Genomic DNA, 19,783 nt, shown 5'->3' with positions numbered 1-19,783 from the left:
AATATGCTAATGAAATTGAATTAGTCCACACCACTTTACACATCATAAAATGTTCACCTAATCTCTTTAATCGAAAAATAATAATGAAAATTCATGGTTATCATAATGAATATAATATTGAAGTAGGTACAATTTGTAAATTAGATAAGGTGAGTATTAATGAATATGTTATATAAGTACAGGATGTAACAAAAATAGTTGGGATCCCTTTAAGTAAAAAAATTTTTTTTGACGCAAATAAAAAACAAAAAAAACCGGCCAAGTGCGAGTTGGACTCGCGCACGGAGGGTTCCGCACGATCAACAAAAAATAGAGTAAAAAAATCGTGTTTGTTGTATGGGAGCCCCCTTAAATATTTATTTTAATTTATTTTTAGTATTTGTTGTTATAGCGGTAACAGAGATACATCATTTGTGAAAATTTCAACTATCTAGCTATCGCGGTTCATGAGATACAGCCTGGTGACAGACGGACGGACGGACGGACAGCGAAGGCTTAGTAATAGGGTCCCGTTTTTTACCCTTTGGGTACGGAACCCTAAAAAATCAACGGGGCAGGTCGTTCAAGTCGGCCAACCCAAATGCTGAAGTAGATGGCCAGCGCCGCTATCTCCCGGCAGTTTTGGAGATCCAATACCATGCCCAACAACATACAAAAAGTTGAAAAAGGTTTCCGGATCTGAACTATTTTCCCATTAGGCATTGCGCTTATGCCCTTAAACGGATCCCCGCTATTTTTGTTGCATTATCTATAATATTTCCTTTATGTCTTGAAAAGTGAAGGTGGAGAGCTAAGAGAGAATATTAAAGAAATTTAATGAAATAGCTAATTGATAAATTCAATCATAATGTAGACAATAGAGGTGTGTTGAGATATTTGTGAGCACCTTGACAGCTCCGATCTGATGGTGACTGTACAAAAACTACCATGGTTTAAAAACCTATTTAATTAATTACAAAAATCTGGAAAAAAAAATCAGATAAAATCAGAACAACGTTTGTATAGCGTCCACCGTCAATCCTTTAGTTTCCGGTAAGAAATACGCTGCGTAACCCACTGTAGAGAAACAGACAACGGCGAATATGTAGAAAAGTCCGCCAAGTCCGAGTAATGCGATGAGGGGAGAAAACGCGAAGAGGACGACGACGGTGCAGATCATTGTCAGCTCGTATGCTGCCATAGACAGTATGCTGGAAACCTGAGGGTAAACAATAGTTCATGTTAATTTCTTGGTGCAGGGAAGAAAGAAGCTTTAAGTAAGTAATTCTAATACGCACTCGTAAAACACTTCAGATATGGTACCATTAGATCGGGTCTCTATGTCGCCCGCATTTTCGTTAGTCAAAATTCATTTGGTTCAAAAACGCGTCACTTTTCAGGATTGTCATAAAACAAACCTAACCTAACTTATCTATAGGATAACCTTACGAAAATCCTGAAAAGTTAACGGTTTCAGTTTTACGACTAATTATATAATATGACAAACAATACATTATGAGTATTATGACTTAAAACTTTATGGGAAACAAAGGGAACCCCCATTAGCTCAGTATATAGGTACAAAACTCTGGTGCAGTTCATTCTTCTCTATTGCCTACCAGTATGGGGTGGAAAAAATTGCTTATATTTCTAGAGCCAGCTCAACGTTCGATTATAAAGTAATTGTGGGTAACAAAAACATAAGACACTATTAAAGTTTACCGGGACGCTGTTGTTCTAACAGTGAGACAGCTGTGCTCAAGTGCGTCCATAAAATTCATGTAAACACAAAATTTGACTTCAATTTGCTTAAAATGCGCACCTAACGCCAGGTAATTTACCAACCAAATACAACTAAAATTATTTTTGCGTAGCGCATAATGTTGAGCAGCGGGCTCAGCACGGTTCCATTTTTATCCACTATCACTAAGCCCGTCACTTTCGCACTTACATACTTGTTAGAACGTGACAGGCATGGTGATAAATGATAAAAATGCGACCGTGCTACTAGGGCAGGATGTCTGGAATTGAGAGCCCAGGAGTAACAAAGCCTGGAATATGGTAAGTTAGGAGAACAAACTCACTTCTGGTAGAAAGACTTCAGCTGCCATCACGAACGGCACCGCACCAGCGCCCACAGTGTAGATAAAGCAGAACAGGAGGATGACCACAGCCGTCATGACATGTGGGCCCCAGTGTAGCTGGATCTGCGAGCCTAGCAGTACGCAGCACACGCCCGAGCCCAGTGAAGAGTACATCATGAGAGGCTGCGTACACAAGCACACATGTAGTCGTAAAGCATGAAGTAGTAAATTGAGGCATATAAATTAAGAAAATGTTTTCGATTTTGGCCTAGTTTTTTTTTTCAGTTTCATTTGCATCCTATTCGTAAACTGTATTTATCGTATGGCAAATATACGTACAGGTAACTGGATTATATATACAATAATCTTTAATAGAAAAAACCGACTTCTCTAACTACTAGCCTAACCCACTTAACTTCGCTTATACTTTATTTGGTAATATGTATACATTTCATGGTAATCATAGTGGTTTATTTAGTCCGAGTCCGGAGTCCGAGGCCAAGTCCAAGTCAAAATCGAAATTCAAAATCACAAAACGTGTACTATGCGTCGTTGAAGAGTTCTGTTCTGATTATCATCAGCAGTTCCACTTCATCAAATGCGACAGTTTTTAATGTAAATGCTTGATTTTATGATGAAAATATATAAAATTCTATACGTATGCCTTAAAGATTTGAGGAGTTCCCTCGATTCCTCATGGATCCCATGTTCAGGACTTGAGATTGACATTGATGTCCTAACTTGCTTAACAAACATAACGAAAAGGACAAATCGCCAAATGCGAGCTATGCGTCGTTGAAGAGTTTCGTTATGATCATCTCATCAGCAGTTCCACTTCATCAAATGCGACAGTTTTTAATGAAAATGCTCGATTTTCTGATGAAAATACAAAAATCTCTATACGCATGCCTTTAAGATTGGAGGAGTTCCCTCGATTCCTCGTGGATCCCATCATCAGAACTGGACCTTGACAAAAATGTGGCTTAAAAACTTAACTTGCTTAATAAACATAACGAAGAGGACAAATCGCCAAACGTGAACTATGCGTCGTTGAAGAGTTCTGTTCTGATCATCATCAGCAGTTCCACTGCATCAAATGCGACAGTTTTTAATGTTAATGCTTAATTTTTTGAGGAAAATACAAAAATCTCTATACGCATGCCTTTAAGATTTGAGGAGTTCCCTCGATTCCTTATGGATCCCATCATCAGAACTCGAGCTTGACAAAAATGTGGCTTATAAACTTAACTTGCTTAACAAACATAACGAAGAGGACAAATCGTCAAACGTGTACTATGCGTCGTTGAAGAGTTCCGTTCTGATCATCATCAGCAGTTCCACTTCATCAAATGTCACTTTTTTGAATTTATATGCCTGATTTGTTGATAAAAACACAAAAATCACTATATGTATGCCTTTAAGATTTGAGGAGTTCCCTCGATTCCTCATGGATCCCATCATCAGAACTGGGTTTTGACAAAAAACGGGACCAATCTGTATGCATGTACATACAATAAAAAAAAATCAAAATCGGTCCAGTAATTACGAAGATATGGAGTAACAAACATAAAAAATAAAAAAAATAAAAAAAACATACAGCCGAATTGATAACCTCCTCCTTTTAGATTTGGAAGTCGGTTAAAAAGAAAAACGTATAGTTATAATTTTGCCCTTCCCAGGTACGCGACTAATTCTTCTCACAGGATCATGGCCTGTATATGGCCTGTATAATATATCTATCTAGTAATATTCGTAAATGCGCAATAGCGCGTTGTGGTTAACTCGTAACTTTACACTTTTAAGTAATAATTGTCAACGGAATAACTATGAGATGATTATTTCTGTCAATCTTTTAGAGACGATTACTTTCGAAACTATTTGATACAGAAGCTGATATGAAAAATAAGTATGTAGTTACAAAAGTTATTGTTGGCACATAGGTATGTGCTAAACACAGAACTTATAGCAATTCTGAAATACCTTCTACTGTAGAAGGCTTCTACATAAAACTTTATAGTACTAGGCTACCATAAATCAAGGGAACTTACTCTCCGCCCAAGCACGTCAATCAAGTACGTAGACAGCAAATTCGCTACGATGGATATGAGTGCCATCAGCACGCTGCACATCACTGGCGACAAGCTCGGCACAGCTTCCTTAAACAGGTCCCCTGCGTACACGCACACGGCGACATAACCATGGAATATTGAACATGTTAGGAGCATCATCACTAAAGTAAAAGCTTTTTTCGTTGATCTTGACCTTTTGAAAAACAGCCAAAACGACACTTTCTCCACAGGTGTCTCTGGTTTTTCTTCTTCTTTAGTTGGCACTGCTTCCACTCCACCCAAAGTTTTTCTAATGTTATCAATCTCTTGCCTCACGACTTTGGATTCTTTATTAGTATTTCTGTAGTACGCGACAGCTTGCATAGCTTCTTCCTCTCTTCCCTTCTTCATTAAGAATACCGGTGACTCTTTCAGTATCAGAGTTAAGGCGGCTCCTAGCACAGCGACAATTAAGCACACGTAGCACATCAGTTTGTACTGTAGATATCCACCTGTAACATAATCAATAGTTGAATTATGTAGAGTCCCGGAAGTTTGTTAAGGAATGCAGTAACCAAATAAGGAGGAGAACTTAATAAGAGTTGAATTTAATTTATAAACTTTACACTCTAGTGGTTTTGCACTGCCTAATAGCTTATTTCTAGCCACTGAATCGCTATCTGAAGGTTGTCTGGAAGAGATCGCTTTTTAGCGATAAGTCCGCGTGAAGGCAAGCACAGAGGCGAGGGCCAGATGAAAATGCCTTCTGGAATAGGGGCCCGCGGTGTCGCCACTCACCGTCAGCTCGCCACAAGATGCAAGTTTAGAGCGAGTACCAGTTTTACATACAAAACTTCTATCTGATCTTCTTTGTAATAGTTAAATTTTTTGGCAGTGGGCGGGTTCTTATTGTCTCTTAAACCATTTCATTAAGAAGAAACTACCTAATAAGAATGACACCAGCATGCCCAGCCCATAAGCTAGCATCATGCAGGACGTCATGGTGCCGCGCACGGACGGCTGGCAGATCTCTGCGATGTAGACGGGGATGACCAGGAAGCTGGCGACGCTGCTGCCCGCGATGAACATGGCCGCCAGCAGCGCTTCCACGCGGTTGGTCATCACCATGATGGCCCAAGCTAGCTGGAACAGGTAGAATTCCTTAAAGGTCAAATTTTTCAAAGGAAAAAAAATCACCGCTTTGGGCAAGATGCGAACTTGCGACCTAGAATATCGCACTAACCGACTAAGCTAGTGAAGCTTGCCAGGTCCGTGTGAATTTTTCCATTGGTTCCTTTTATAGAGAAAAAAATACATAGAGTGTTCACTCCATACATCACTTTTAGTACTAAAAAGACTATTAGCATCTAGCATCGAGTAGCGGAACTATCAGTACTGCTACATCTATTGTCAAGTAGCAGTACTGATAGTTCCGCTACTCGATGCTAGATGTAGACACTGAAATTAATAGTCTGAACTGATGTATGAAGTGAGCACTCTTGTCTTACTATATTTCTCTATGCTTTTGTATATACGCCTTACGGAAACGCATAGCAACATCTAGTGAGAATATTTTTAACGCCACCGTTTTATACCTATAGATAGTGTGTTTGGTAAAAAATTATATTTTAAAATAGCAAAACAGCCAACATGCCAATCGCTTACGCTCCGTAGCGATCGAAACGCAACTGTCACTAAATACACACACTAAATATGGAAGAGTGATAATAGAGAGACACAAAGCGTTGCGTTGTCTAGGCCGTCAGCATATTAGGCAAGGGAAAATCTCCTTGGCCTATTAATGGTTTCCTCTCTAACGTTGGCTACTAATCGCTTCCACAGGACAGTATCCATTGAAATTGCTTGGAACAATAATTAGTAAATCCTTATTTTCTGGATACAATTTACAAACAAAATAAGGAAATTGCTCATCAGATTTGCAGTTAATTTGATTTTCCCGCACGACAACTCTCAGTTGTAATCAAAGCATTATCATGTTTATTTAGCTATCTTCATCAGGTAGTTTGTAAAGTTTTAGGTATTCAAATAGGTACACAGATGGCAATGTCAAGATAACTACAATTTATGACATAACTGCATCTTTAAGGCACCTCATTGTTGACAGAAACCTGGCACCTCTTTGTCTTACACTAGTACTAGCACCCAAAAGAAAAGGATGAGTATAGTTTTCTTTATTCTTATTTACTGACAATTGTCAACAAGTCATTTCGAGTGAAAGGTATAAACACGAAAATGATCGAAGATTGAACAGTCTGATAGCGAGTGCCACGCGAATAGCATACTAGCGATGATTCCTCAGATCTGGACGAACGCTTATCTTATCATAAGAGAATAAGTTTTTGGTAAAAACTTCATTTTTGGTACAAGTTTTTATCGCTGACTGTACTTTTCTCTCCACAGGCAACTAATCGAGACAATTCTAAAAACTTGAAACACAGTTAGGCTGCCTTGTGTTATCACAGAGTTCCTATGGCCACCTCCTGTCTCCATCATCAGACCAGCTCGATGCATAACCGACCGACATAGCTCGACCATAACATTGCATTGTCACCCGACTTACACTTGTATGCAAATTATCAGCTTCAAGGTCGGAGCTTCGTCAAGCTTGGAGGTCGGGAAGTGGGTCGAATTTAACTTGCAAGATTTGACCCGTACAAAGATACACACAATGCAAGTACATATGTAGGTATGTACATAGGTACATTGCAAGTTAAATAAAAGCTTGTAATAGACATTCCACACTCACCACATGCGTCATCGCTGCCAACATCATGCATTTCTTTCGTCCCAACACGTCGAGCAGCAATCCCATAATAGGGATGAAGATCATTGCACCAATAGACAACACGCTGCCGTATATCGCTGCTTCGAATCCCGTCATAGGCCGGTGTAGAGGCGTGTCCTCGGAGTTGAAGAGGCTGGTCGTGAAGGCAGGCCATGAGAAGGAGATGATGAGACTCATGCGGATGAAGCATACTGTAAAAAATCAAATCAATTTATTTAGACACACACTACATCTCCGTCTTTGGGCCACAGACTTACATATATATACCAAATTTCAACTTAATTGGTCCAGTAGTTTCGGAGCAAATAGGCTGTGACAGACGGACAAATAGACAGACTAACTGCCACTTTCTTTTACCACACCGGTCGCCATCAGCAGGGTGTTCATCCTCACGCCCTAGAGCCTAAACAATTGAGCACTGTGCGGTTTAAGAGGAATTTCCTCCCGCGGACGCTCCGGCTGTGGAATGAGCTCCCTTCCGAGGTTTTCCCGAGGGTCTACAGTATGCGGTTCTCCAGAAAAGGAGTGTACGGGTTTTTAAAGGGTCGGTAACGCGCATGTTACACCTCAGGCGTCCATAGGCTACGGTGACTGGTAGTCCAGGCGGGCCGTATGCTTGTTTAATACTCACTAATAACTCACTCACTTACCAATAAAGGTGCACAAAGCTTGATACACCACCGACATTTTGTATTTATTTTAACTTAACACTTAAAATTCTAGTTCCAGCAGCACTTTTCCAGTCACCCGCCCCGATTACAATAAAATATAACTTAAATATTCATCTTCTACAATCAAATATTTACAGCACAAGTTATCATTATCATAACAGTAAACAAACAAAGTAAACATTGACATTCACTCTAATAGAACATGCACCGTATAGTAGTTAGCAATGTGCGAAACAAAATTTTCAAAAATTTCCCATGAAATGCTTCGCGCGATTCTTTTCTGCACGTTTATTGCCAAACAATACAATACAATACTCTTTATTGCGCACCTCACATACACGTAGTTTACAATAAATGTACAATAACATAAACAAAGACAATAGAGGTAACAACAGGTGGTCTTATTGCTTAAGAGCGATCTCTTCCAGACAACCTTTGGGTATCGGAGACAAAAGAATTAGAATATACGGTAGGTGGCGCAAAGAAAAAATATGAAAAGTCGAATTGAATATTAACCAAACAACACAAAACATTAATATAGATAAACATACTTAAATACGTATAATCATAAACATACATAGACATACATACATACATAAAAGTATATATTACATAAAGAAACAACAAACCTTCTTACAGTTAGTTTAGATTTCTATGGCACTTGATGCGGATGCAGATGACAATGAGTGAAGCAAACGTTAAATGAAACAATCGTCAACAGTTAGGAACATTGAGTATCCGTAATCTGCACGGGAACTAAATAAGTGGAAACTTGCATGAATAATGAACATTTTCTCATGGAATTTCCGAATAATACCAGAATTATTCGGAAATTTTGAGAATCTTCTACAACATTGCTACGTATAGTAGGAAAACAACGTGCACATTGCTACGCATAGTAAATTGTGCAATAAGGGAGGATTAGCCCAGAGGGCTTTTATGACTAGTTTACAAAGTTTTTCGAGCCTTATAGTTCACTCACTGTTTTTCCAAAGTTATATATTTGTAGGAAACTGATCTTGCAGGTTATTTTGTTTGTATTCATTTTTATACCGTTTTACATTAATTCAAGCCCTCGCCGAATTGTGACTGTGGCGCGACAGATCAAATAACTGCGCAAGTTGTGGAGGAATGCCCCAGGAGACGTTTTTCGGGAGACATGAAAGACCTGCCGGCCTAACCAAGGTGACAATCGCTATCGCTACGACAACGAAACGCTTTGTGTCTATCACTCTTCCATATTAGTGCGACAGTGACAGTAGCGTTTCGATTGGCATATTGGCTACGCGGCCTGCACGTGCTACTAAGGCGTTCAGCATGAATTGGCTGTTAAACTTAGATATTAAAATATACATATAATAATGTTAATGTTATCTTTGTCATTTAGATACCTATTAATAAAGCCATACGATAGAAATAATACATATTCACCACAGCAGCTCGAACAACAGTACTTTGCTACTTAAAAACAGTGAGCAAAATGCGATTTTGCTCACTGAGTGAGACAAAATGAGCAAAATGCGATTTTGCTCACCCAGTGAGCAAAATGCGATTTTGCTTACTGTTTTTAAGTAGCAAAGTACCCTTGTTCGAGCTGCTGAGGTGAAAATTTAATTGTTGGTATATCTTAAGAAAACATAAGTGAACAGAAGTAAGTGATGAAGAAGGAATACATTTTTCGGGTTCTCTAATATGTTCTCACTGCTGAGGTGAAAAGTTTTGTGAACTACACGCTCGAAGAAATATCAAATTTTGATCTCTTGTTGTACAAATAACTATTGCATTTAATTACACAATAAATATAATGACGAAGCCAGAATTCGAATCTTTTCATGCATGTTTGTTGCTTATTCCACCGTCCCCATTCTACCATCGGACTTTTAGACGCACGGCCGGTTTCCATACTTATTTGGTAGATATTCCACCAATTCGCACGAAGCGCTTTGCTTCCTCGTTTCTTATGCGCACTGCCAAGGAATGGAATTCCTTGCCTGCGTCTATATTTCCGAGCTCATATAACCCGGCAACCTTCAAATCAAGGGTGAACAGGCACCTTCTGGGCAGGCTCGCTCCATCGTAGACCACGTCTTCGCCTCGGCTAGTCTGTGGCCATGAGTAAGCCCATTTATAATATAAAAAAAGTCATCCCATCGCCATTTTAAGCCGACTTCAATGTTTCAAGAGGAGGTTCTCAATTCGGTTGTCTGTTTTTTAAGTTTCCGTAGTATAGTTTCGTTATGTGCGTCAGTCTGTCCGTCAGCTCACTGACCAAAACAAAATTGTGTGCGGAGGACACAACTTGAGGCACAGAAACTGGTAGTGAGGTAACAAGTCAAGCAGGTAGCCAAGAACCTCACCACATAACACAAGCCCAAATAAATAAAACTCGCATTGTGTCGAGATTCCAACTTCGCGACCCTCAGAATGAATCCGGACTTTGAGGCCATTACACAGGCGCGTTTTGCGGGCGGCACGTGAGCGGGGCGCGCCGCTTTTACATATTAAAACCCTCCCGCCCCGCCCGGAAAACGCGCATGTGTGACGGAACCTTTACTCTTACATACTTACGATGTTATCGGCCTTCGTAAGATAGTGTAGACTGTAGATGGATGGGGAAGCGTCGACGGTGTAAGTGGTGTAACGCAGCAAATGGTTGGGTCCAGTCGGTGCGGTACCGCACTGATTCTGACGAGCTGGTTTTCTTCTCTTCTCCAATTTCTTGAAGTTGAAAACATCCTTGTTGCATCGCGACTTTCTTGGAGTCGGCTGTGTGCTATATGTATGTATACTGTCACAGTGTTTATAGTTGGTCAAACCAATTTGTCACGCAGTAAGAACCATGAAAACTATAGGTACTCATCCTTTTCTTTTGGGTGCTAGTACTAGAAAGATGGTATGATTCTCTGTCTTATGTTTGAAATGAGACAGTCCTTTGACAGACTAAAACTACTTCGGACGCATCGGACATTGGACGTCATAACAAGTCGACCGCCGTTAATAGCATACTGAATAACTATCTCGAATCGCGTCCCTATTCGTTTGGGATATGGCCAAAGGTGTGTAAACAAGTAAATATGTATGTTTGTGCTTCATCATTTTAATTTAAGCTAAAAATATGACCTTAATCATGTTATACCTACGTCATTTATTGGATGCTTATCTCTATTTCACTAATAAACGGTGAAGTATACCTTACTTGCACTAAGTTACATTTTTTAGAGTTACGTAGTCAATTAAAAAAGAACTGTATAGTTTCGCCATGCTGTCTGTCTGTCAGTCCGTCCGTGGCTTAGCTTAGTGATCGTTAGTACTAAAAAGCTGCAATTTAGAATGGGTACCTATACATATATCGATCAAGCCGACAAAGTAGTAAAACAGAAATTTAAAAAATAATAAGATTCCTCCCTTTTACCTTTAACTTCTGAAATTAATAATAAATTTATTCTGATTCCAAAAGGAGGAGGTTCTATATTCGGTTATAATTATGTTTTTTTAGTATTTGTTACCTCAGAACTCCATCTTTTCTCAGTGTTAGAAAATACTTTTCAAATTGTTTCGACAAGTTGGTTTTTGTCAGAATTAAACCCATAATAAGGTATATTTTTAACATAAAAGAAAAATATATCGTACGAAAATATATATAAACAGACGACACTTAGTTTTGACATGGCTTTTACAGACGTAAGACCCGTATTACGACGCTTGTAAAGTTAATCCCTTAATGGTTTTAAATTGTTTGCTCTGGCTGTTAAATATCTCATGAATCTAGTGATAGTCTAAGAAATCTGATTATTGACAACAGTGTTGTGTAAGACGGGGACGAGTAAGGAGGTGTAAAAAAAATTGAGGGTTTTGGGAAGATGTCTCTACTAAAGCAATTACTTTCTACTGGTGTGGGTAAGTCTAAGTGACTTCAATTTGACTGGATGATAGAGAAATATAGTAAGCATACATCAGTTTTGGTACCAAAACGCATATTATTTTCGTAGTCGACATCTAGCATCGAGTAGCGGAATTATCAGTTCAGCGCACGACACCGTGCATTGACTCAACTCTCCCGCTTACTTTGCGCTAACGCCTTGAACCCCTTGGCCACCCCACCACGGTGGAACCCGTCCCAATTTCTCCACTATATTCCATCTTACTAAGGCGTAAAAAAATCCAGAAAGCCACTATACATATTCCTATGCAGAATAATATATATGAACTGACTGTTACCTTTTCTCCAGTCTGCTGGCTGTGCATGAGCATGGGTGTGACGTTCACCTGGCCCTCATCAACCCTCCTACTGTTCCGCTCCGAGAACACCACACTGCACCGCCCCATGACGGAGGCCGAGCAGGCGCTCTTTGGTAGCCTGTCATCCATCGGGGCCCTCGTCGCCACGCCGGTCGCTGGCGTCTTACTGGATGTCATTGGACGGAAATACTGCTCGATATTGTTCTCGCTGATGCATGTGGTTGGTACAGATCTACGGCATTATTCATAAACGTCTGCTAAGTTAATCAGCTGATGATCATCGTTTGTCCCTCCTATAGCACAACGACGGATAGGGACAAACGACGATCATCAAGTGATTAAGTTAGCAGCCGTTTATGAATAACGCCACTATTGTTTATACATAACAGCCGTTTTATTAAGGTGTGTGACGTGACAAGGAGAGCTAAGTCGGGTTTAGCTGAACATATCACACAAAATCTCTGCAATCAAACAAACGTTACGTTTATTTGTTAAGCTAGCGCGCTAAAGAGTTTATGATCTTCGTAAATGTTCTATACTTAGCCAGAAATTGTGCAATACCTATCTAATTAATAAATTAGCTAGAGGAATTTTAATTTTTGGTAGACTTTTAGTGATATAAACAGCTAATCTTATGTTATATACCTATGAGCATGAAGTCGCAACAAATGACATAAAATGCCACTTCCTGCACCTATCTACGGCACCCTTTGTAAGCATCTTAGTTTGAGCTTTTGAATTACGCAACTATAACTGATTGGAAGCATAACCGTAAGCTTGTCTGTTTCCAATAACTTTAACTTTGAATTATCTGTTTTCGGATGCTAACGACAAGTTATCGGTGTTTCCCAGGTTCATAAAGACGCTTTTTGCAGGTATGTTGGGCTATGGTGATAGCCTCGAACAGAGTAGAAGTCCTTCTCACAGCCATCTTCATTTCTGGCATCGGAGGTGCGGCTTTCCTCGTCGTACCAGTGTATATCAGTGAATTCTGCGAAGATTCCCTACGGGGAGGCATGACTGCAGGAGCCATGATCTTCTACGCTGTAGGGATGATCGTGTCCTACGCTATAGGTGGTTGGATGGATTACTATCCAATGGTTTACGTGTGCCTCTCTATTGCGGTGTTGGGTATTGTGCTCCTGAGTTGGTTGAAGGAGACGCCCGTGTTTTTAATGATGAAGGGAAGGGAAGAGGTAATTATTGCTTAGATATACTGAACTAAATTCTTAATTGAGGGGGGATTTAAATCTTCTCGAGGCAGAGGCGTAAGGTTGGAGCCGGTGTAGCTTTATTTGACGTTCATAAGAGCATTGTAATATGCCTACTTGAAGAAACTATCTTTTATCTTTATCTTATCTTTTATGTTCATGTTACGAGTAAGTCCTAATGATCCCACGCCGTCGGTCCCAGGATAGAATTTTCATGGAAAGGTTCAATTTACATGCTTATTCACTTAAAAGGAATACTTTCAGTATCTTTAACATAAATTTACTTCACATTTTTTCAGGAAGCCAGAGAGTCATTGGCCTTCTACAGAAATAAGGTGAAAGATTCCAAAGCGATATTCCAAGAAATAGAGGCTATTCGCCGAACATTAAACCCGGATTGGGACTCTCCAGGTATGTTCTAAAGATTAAGATAATGTTGACATTTTGCCAATCTTAAAATCTTACCAATATTATATTTACGTGCATTTTTGAGTATGTGCAAAAAAGCAACTGATTTAGATTCAATTTAGTACATTGATAATAAAATCTGGACAAATCAATAATAGGCTTTGAATCCCGAAAGTCATCCGTTAACAATGAAAATTAAAAAATATTAAAAACTCGCTACGCTATTATGCCAAAATATTACTAACATCATTTTGAAAAAGAGCTGATACTCTTCAAACGTCAGGATCGATTTTTATCACTCATAGTTAAGAACCCCTGCAAGGAAATTCGCTTTCACGTAAAAAAATGTATCGAAATCGGTTCATCCGTTTGAGAGCTACGATGCCACAGAGAGACGCATATACAGACATTAGCGTCAAATGTATAACACCCCTCTTTTTGCGTCTGGGGTTAAAAATAGGGGATGAAAGTTCGTACAGATGTGTGGAAAATGATTTTCAGGAAGTACCTATCGGGTAAAAATATAACGCACAAACTTACAAATTACAATAGACCCGTCGCCAGTAGGTACATATCCACTTGTTTGTTTGTTTTTTTTTGTCAGTCATAATATTACGTGATTTTACTTGGGAAATCCTTTTACATAGTTTACAACATATTAGCAGAGAGGAGTAAATATAATTATCAAGAGATTTAATCTTCATCCGCGTGCCTTAACATTATCTATATTGTACGAGTATATGACACAACATTTTGGTTATTTTAGCTGCTTAGTATGATCGTACCTATTGAAACACAAACTGCCCCATGCACAAAAATAAAAAAGCATAATAAAGGAATTGTCACCATGTAAGTACACATATGTAACAAAAATATTAAGATACAGAGCCATTTGCGACCCTCTGTTTCAATTTTAAATTTATCACAAGATAACTACGTATAACTATAGTCCAGTAAGTACCTACTTCAACTATGGTCCACAAAAAACACATCTTATTAAGTATCAATACCAATCTTACATTTGGTGTTGCCTGAGTTAATTCTTCCCTTTGTGAAAATGATTTGCCTTTGAACTGCGAAATTATAGTTTGTCAAAAAACTGTCTCATTTCAAACATATACAGAGACAATCATACTATATTTGTCTTATACTAGTACTAGCAGCCAAAAGAAAAGGATGAGTATAGTTTTTTTTTGTTCCTATTTACTGACAATTTGATTTGACCAACTATATAATAATATTTCAGCTAATCTTAGTTGAAGTGTACCCAACTAATGATGCGTGCGGATTTTGTATGAACCTCCGAAATCCCGAAGTCTATTTAACAGGACAAAATAATTATTTGTACAACAAGAGATCAAAGTTTGATATTTCCCCCCTATGGAATCAAGTACCATTTTCTAATAGCTTAACAAAACATAATATTATATTGTCTCTATAGTGTAGAACAAGTAGACTGTGACACATAGTTTAGCACGCGAACTGTACAGATTTATCACTATTTGGAAAGGAATTCCTGGACGGCAGATATTTTTAAAACGTTGTTTCATCCGCTGCTATTGATGCTAACTGTTACGAGTACCAATTGAGCAACATAGATTATGCATCAGTTAAACTAGTGGCTGTGTCTATGCCTTGCGAGTCAAATTCCGACAGTATGAAAAACTTCTAAAAACCTGATTCGGCCAAAAATTTCTTGTTTCTAAAATGTATGTTCTCCATGGAAAGCGGATAATTTTCTGACCATCGCTTATAAGAGAGCAATAGCGATTGACCATAAAGGATGACTCACGTTAGACTGGGCCGTGTCCGGGCCGGATCTTCCGGAGCTTCGTTTTCTATGGAAAGTATCATGTGATCAGCGGTTATCTGTCATAGAAAAGTAAGCGCCAGAAACTCTGACCCGTACACGGCCCGGTCTAACGTGAGTCATCCTTAATCTGCAACCATCTTCTTCTTTACAGTTTTAGCGATGTGTCTGGCAATTTCAAGTCAATTAATATTTAGTTTTAATTTTAACGTTTAGTTTCTTTTTTTTCTCCATTGTGTTTACAATACTATTTCTACCATGACAGAACCACAGGCAATAAACTCATTAATATTTATTATATTTTGTTTTCAGACACACCCGAAGAAGTAGAACTGAAGCCCAAGCCGACAGCTGGTTCCAAAGAGAAGCTGTCGATTCTTCAGTTTATTAGTAAGTTTTATTGTTTCCTCATCAGTTTTGTCTAAATCGTCAATTATGGTGACAGAATACGAGGGCGTAGGCAAGGTGACAATCTTACATCTACGCCAAACGAAAAGTGAAAACGTCACTTGCTATTTCCGTACATGGGCACTTTATTTATGTAACAGAGAAATTTACATCCCGGAGGGATTAGTTAGACAGAAAAAATATCAAATGTTAGGGTTCTAGATAGGATTGAAGAGAAAATAAATATAATAAAGACAATAGAAAATTGAATAGGAGTACTAATTGGACATCTGCTAAGACACGACCTTCCTTAAGAACATCATAGAAGGAAAAATAGAGGGAAAGAGAAGAAGAGGAAGTCCGAGGAAAATTTATTTCAACCAAATAAAAGAAAAGGTTCAGGTCATGTCATACTAGAAGGTTAAGGAGTTGGCAGAGGACCGGACGAGTTGGAGATTGCACCACCGACAAGAGCACAGCTCTTAAATAATAATAGAAAGAAAATATAATTATACAGCGGTACTACTAAACTAAATTGATAACTAGCTTAAATCTAAATACGCCCTTAAGGAGCCAAGGACATTGTATCGCAATCCTAATACGCCTGAGACGTTGTGCGAGGAAGCCGCCAGCTCCTCGGTCACCAGTTACGTCAACCAGACGCTTCCGTACATTAAATTTCAATTGAAGTTTTCTATCAACGATTGTCACCTTGGCTAGGCTTCCTGTTTAGACCAACTACGCATGACGCTAGAAAATGACATTCGAAAACTCATTCAATTGTTTTCCTTATTTTAGCGTAATAAACTCCAAATAGGGAATATTACACGAAAGTCTGCGTAGGGGGCACCACTCCCACAATAAGTCACAATCTAAGGGTCTACCGTAAACGAGAGAGTTGAAATTTTGTTATCTAACCTCTCTATCACTCTTGCATATTCGAGCGATAAAGAGGCAGATAGCTGTTTCGATTTCGCGTGGCCCGGGTAGGCCCTTTATAAACAAACCGCCTTGATGTATCAACGTCATTACTCTATGGTATACTTAAGTCGCTAGTGCTGCACTCTGGCGGCAAAACATTGCAGTAATATTCCCTATTGAAACTGATTTTTCATTTGAAATTGAAATATTTATTGCGTCCATAATGTGTTAGTATAGATGTCAGTTACATGGCTAAAATACGCGAGTTAAACCGTATTAGTACTAGAAAACTTGTCTCTTAATTAACCGTTTATACTACCAGAAAAATCCTACCCGACCCGCCGGGCGCTCTACGTAGTGTTGGTCCTGATGACAGCCTCCATCTTCCAAGGCCTAGTGGCGGTTCAAGTCTACGCCGAGCCCCTCTTCGCAGAGGCCATCCCCACCATGTCGGCGACTGTGTCTAGTGTGCTGTTCTCGATTATTACCGTTGTTGCTGGATTGGCGACGGCTTACCTGACGGATCTTACTGGCAGAAAGGTGATTACACTTCTTCACTTACAGTCAGACTATATTCAACATCACAGGGTCATACGGTGCATGAAAACAATATATGTTGTCTAGCAACCTTATATTTAGATTCGACGGCCCCATTCTTCGATCAACACGGGCTTCCGACAGGTCGGAAGGGATAGGCCCAAGCGATATCTTGACATTCAAATCCTTCTGCCATTTTTCGCGGGGGGGAACGTGCACACAGTCGCACTTCTCACACACTTGCATACAAAATTCAATCTGTAATGACGACACAAATACATAGAAAATGACACCCTACACAGACAAATCTTGCACACCTCGATCTGTTTTTGTGTACGGACGAGTCACAAGTGTCACAACACGCACACTAACACATTTTCGTCAAGAGATGAGAAGTCGGATATGTTGCTCGACCGATCGGCAATTTGTACTGGGCGAGAAAAATCGATAAATCCAACAATTACATGAGACTAAAATATAATAATTGTGTTTAATAGTAGTTTATGCAACAGTGATATAATAAGGGTTCTTAAAATTCAAGGGTCGAAGTTACAAAACGAGACGTAGTCGAGTTTTGTAAAAAAAGACCCGAGAATTTTAAGAACCAATTATGAGCTGTTGCATACATTACTTTTTCTATGACAGCTGCAGCAAAAAAAAAAAAAAGAGTTATTATTAAAAAAAAGAGTTATTATTTAAAAAAAAGAGTTATTATTAAAAAAAAAAGAGTTATTATTTAAAAAAAATTGAGTTATTATTTAAAAAAAAAAAGAGTTATTATTGTAAATGAAAACATACCTCTTTCAATCAAGATGATCGGAACTTGTATCTTTAAAAAAAATAAAGCAGTTGTATTATACTCATAAGATGACTGCTAGCAGTCATCTTATGAGCCTATAGACAAAGCATTCAAATGACATTGCTTTAGATATCACTGTCAGTCATTTAATTGACACATTTAAGTGCTGGAGTAGAAAAATATAATTAAACGTATGACATGTAAAAAAAATATTACGTGTGAAATGTAACACCTTCTTTTTGTAAATTTGATGTCCCCGACCTCTTTTTATAACAAAAAACCGAGCAATTAGGCATTTTTTTCTGCTGCTGTGTTCACTCGCGCGTCTGGACTCGGTCTAGTTAAAAATCCGAGCGCAACTAGTTTTATTACCCGCGCTAGATCAGTTGATCTTGTACCTAGGCAGAGGGGAAATAGTGCGAATGCCGCATCCCTTCCGTGTTGATCGAAGGCCCCATTAGATGAACTACACAGTGGAATTGTACCCTTATGAAGCATTTACGAAAATGACTCGAGGTCACAACAAAATAATACATTAGACTTTTTTAAGGTTACCCGTATCAGCTAGTTAATGATACTATGTCAACTTTTCTGTCAATGACAACGTCGCGCCACAAGATTCTAACAGATGGCGTTAGCACTTCCTAGATCGCGCTTAAGGAGTTCCGAATTTAAATTACAATATACAACTCCTAACCAACTCTTGGACTTCGGTCCCAGGCACAATACCCGTCTAGAGAGTACTATTACGGCCTGGCCAAGACATTGCGCGCGATTTGCGCGACTGGCTTCGGCTAAGGCGACAACCATAGATTGGAGCGAGACACAGCGATCGGCCTTTCGTTCCCGTCTATGGTTGTCGTCTTAGCCTAGAAGAAGTCAGTCGCGCAATGGCGTGGCGAGGCCGCCACGTCTCTCTACATTCCACAATACCATCCCACAGTAGGCCTAGCACATGATTGGTGCAACAGTATCTCGTGGCGAGATATTTTGACTACTCGTCTTTTTCTATGTTAATAAAAGAGGGACGGGAAGTCTGCTGCGAGATACTGTCGCGCTTATCACGTGCTAGCCTGGCTGATTTAGGTACTAACGGAGCTCTTTTCCAGCCCCTCATGATCTGGTCGTCCATCGCGGCGGGCGTTTGCTGCGTGCTGCTCGGCTCCCAGATTCACCTGCACTGGGCCCCGCACAGTGTAACTGCTGTCTTCATATTCGCGTTCTGTATAGTGTACACGCTCGGGGCTGGCACCATTCCATATATATTGAGCCCGGAGGTGTTCTTGCCTGAGGTATGTTATGGCTTTATTAAACTACATTCTTTTATTCACTAGCGATCGTGGTGGATGATGAGATTTTAGCTTACTGTGGACTAGGTTGACATTGTAAAAAAGCCCTGCCAGGGATCTACACAGGCACTTATTATTAGGAAAGCGGATGTGCAGAATAGAGAGTTTTTTTTGCACAAAATAACCACCACATGTAGTTGCGACCCTCGGTCATGAAGAAACGAGGAAGAAGATGATTTATTGATATTAATGATCACATTTAATCTACATCTACATTCATATCTATTGTATCTTAATATGCATACAAACTAATAACAGCCATTGTCTTCCAGATTAAAAGCTTCGTCTCCATGTTGGTAGTCGAGTGGGCGTGGCTATGCAACTTCATCCTCCTCCTAATCTTCAACCCTCTCGTCACTGCCATTGGGTTAGGACCCGTCTTCTACATCTTCGCCGTGGTCTGCTTTGCCACGGCGGTATTCACGCAGTTCTTCTTGCCTGAGACTAAAGGACTGCCCGTTGATGCTGTACAGTTGCTGTTTAGTAAGAAGAGAAGATCCGTGCCGACGCATGCGTAGATTAAATAAAAAAAAA

At 39.4% G+C, this 19,783-nt stretch overlaps 3 protein-coding genes across 3 annotated transcripts in view; 2 read left to right on the top strand and 1 right to left on the bottom strand.

Annotated features, from left to right (window-relative positions):
• Nucleotides 1–19,783, top strand: part of LOC134657817 (facilitated trehalose transporter Tret1-like) — a 404,724-nt gene that overhangs the window by 70,887 nt on the left and 314,054 nt on the right. The window lies entirely within an intron of this gene.
• On the bottom strand, nt 935–7,604 carry LOC134658178 (facilitated trehalose transporter Tret1-like). The gene is made up of 6 exons (XM_063513787.1): nt 7,568–7,604; nt 6,879–7,108; nt 5,056–5,254; nt 4,112–4,623; nt 2,064–2,246; nt 935–1,198 (listed from the first exon to the last, which is right to left on the bottom strand). Exons 1-6 carry the CDS (start codon nt 7,602–7,604, stop codon nt 986–988), a joined length of 1,374 nt encoding a protein of 457 aa, XP_063369857.1. The 3' UTR covers nt 935–985.
• Nucleotides 11,376–19,775, top strand: LOC134657890 (facilitated trehalose transporter Tret1-like). Its single transcript, XM_063513467.1, has 8 exons — nt 11,376–11,485; nt 11,818–12,047; nt 12,703–13,023; nt 13,338–13,449; nt 15,569–15,646; nt 16,887–17,104; nt 19,010–19,192; nt 19,522–19,775. The coding sequence occupies exons 1-8, from the start codon at nt 11,449–11,451 to the stop codon at nt 19,765–19,767; spliced, it is 1,425 nt and encodes a 474-aa protein (XP_063369537.1). The 5' UTR covers nt 11,376–11,448; the 3' UTR covers nt 19,768–19,775.

This window comes from Cydia amplana, chromosome 21 (genome assembly GCF_948474715.1).
Source record: "Cydia amplana chromosome 21, ilCydAmpl1.1, whole genome shotgun sequence".
NCBI classification, from domain to species: Eukaryota; Metazoa; Arthropoda; class Insecta; order Lepidoptera; family Tortricidae; genus Cydia; species Cydia amplana.
Note: the sequence above shows the minus strand (reverse complement) of the source record. Positions and strands in the feature narration are given on the sequence as shown.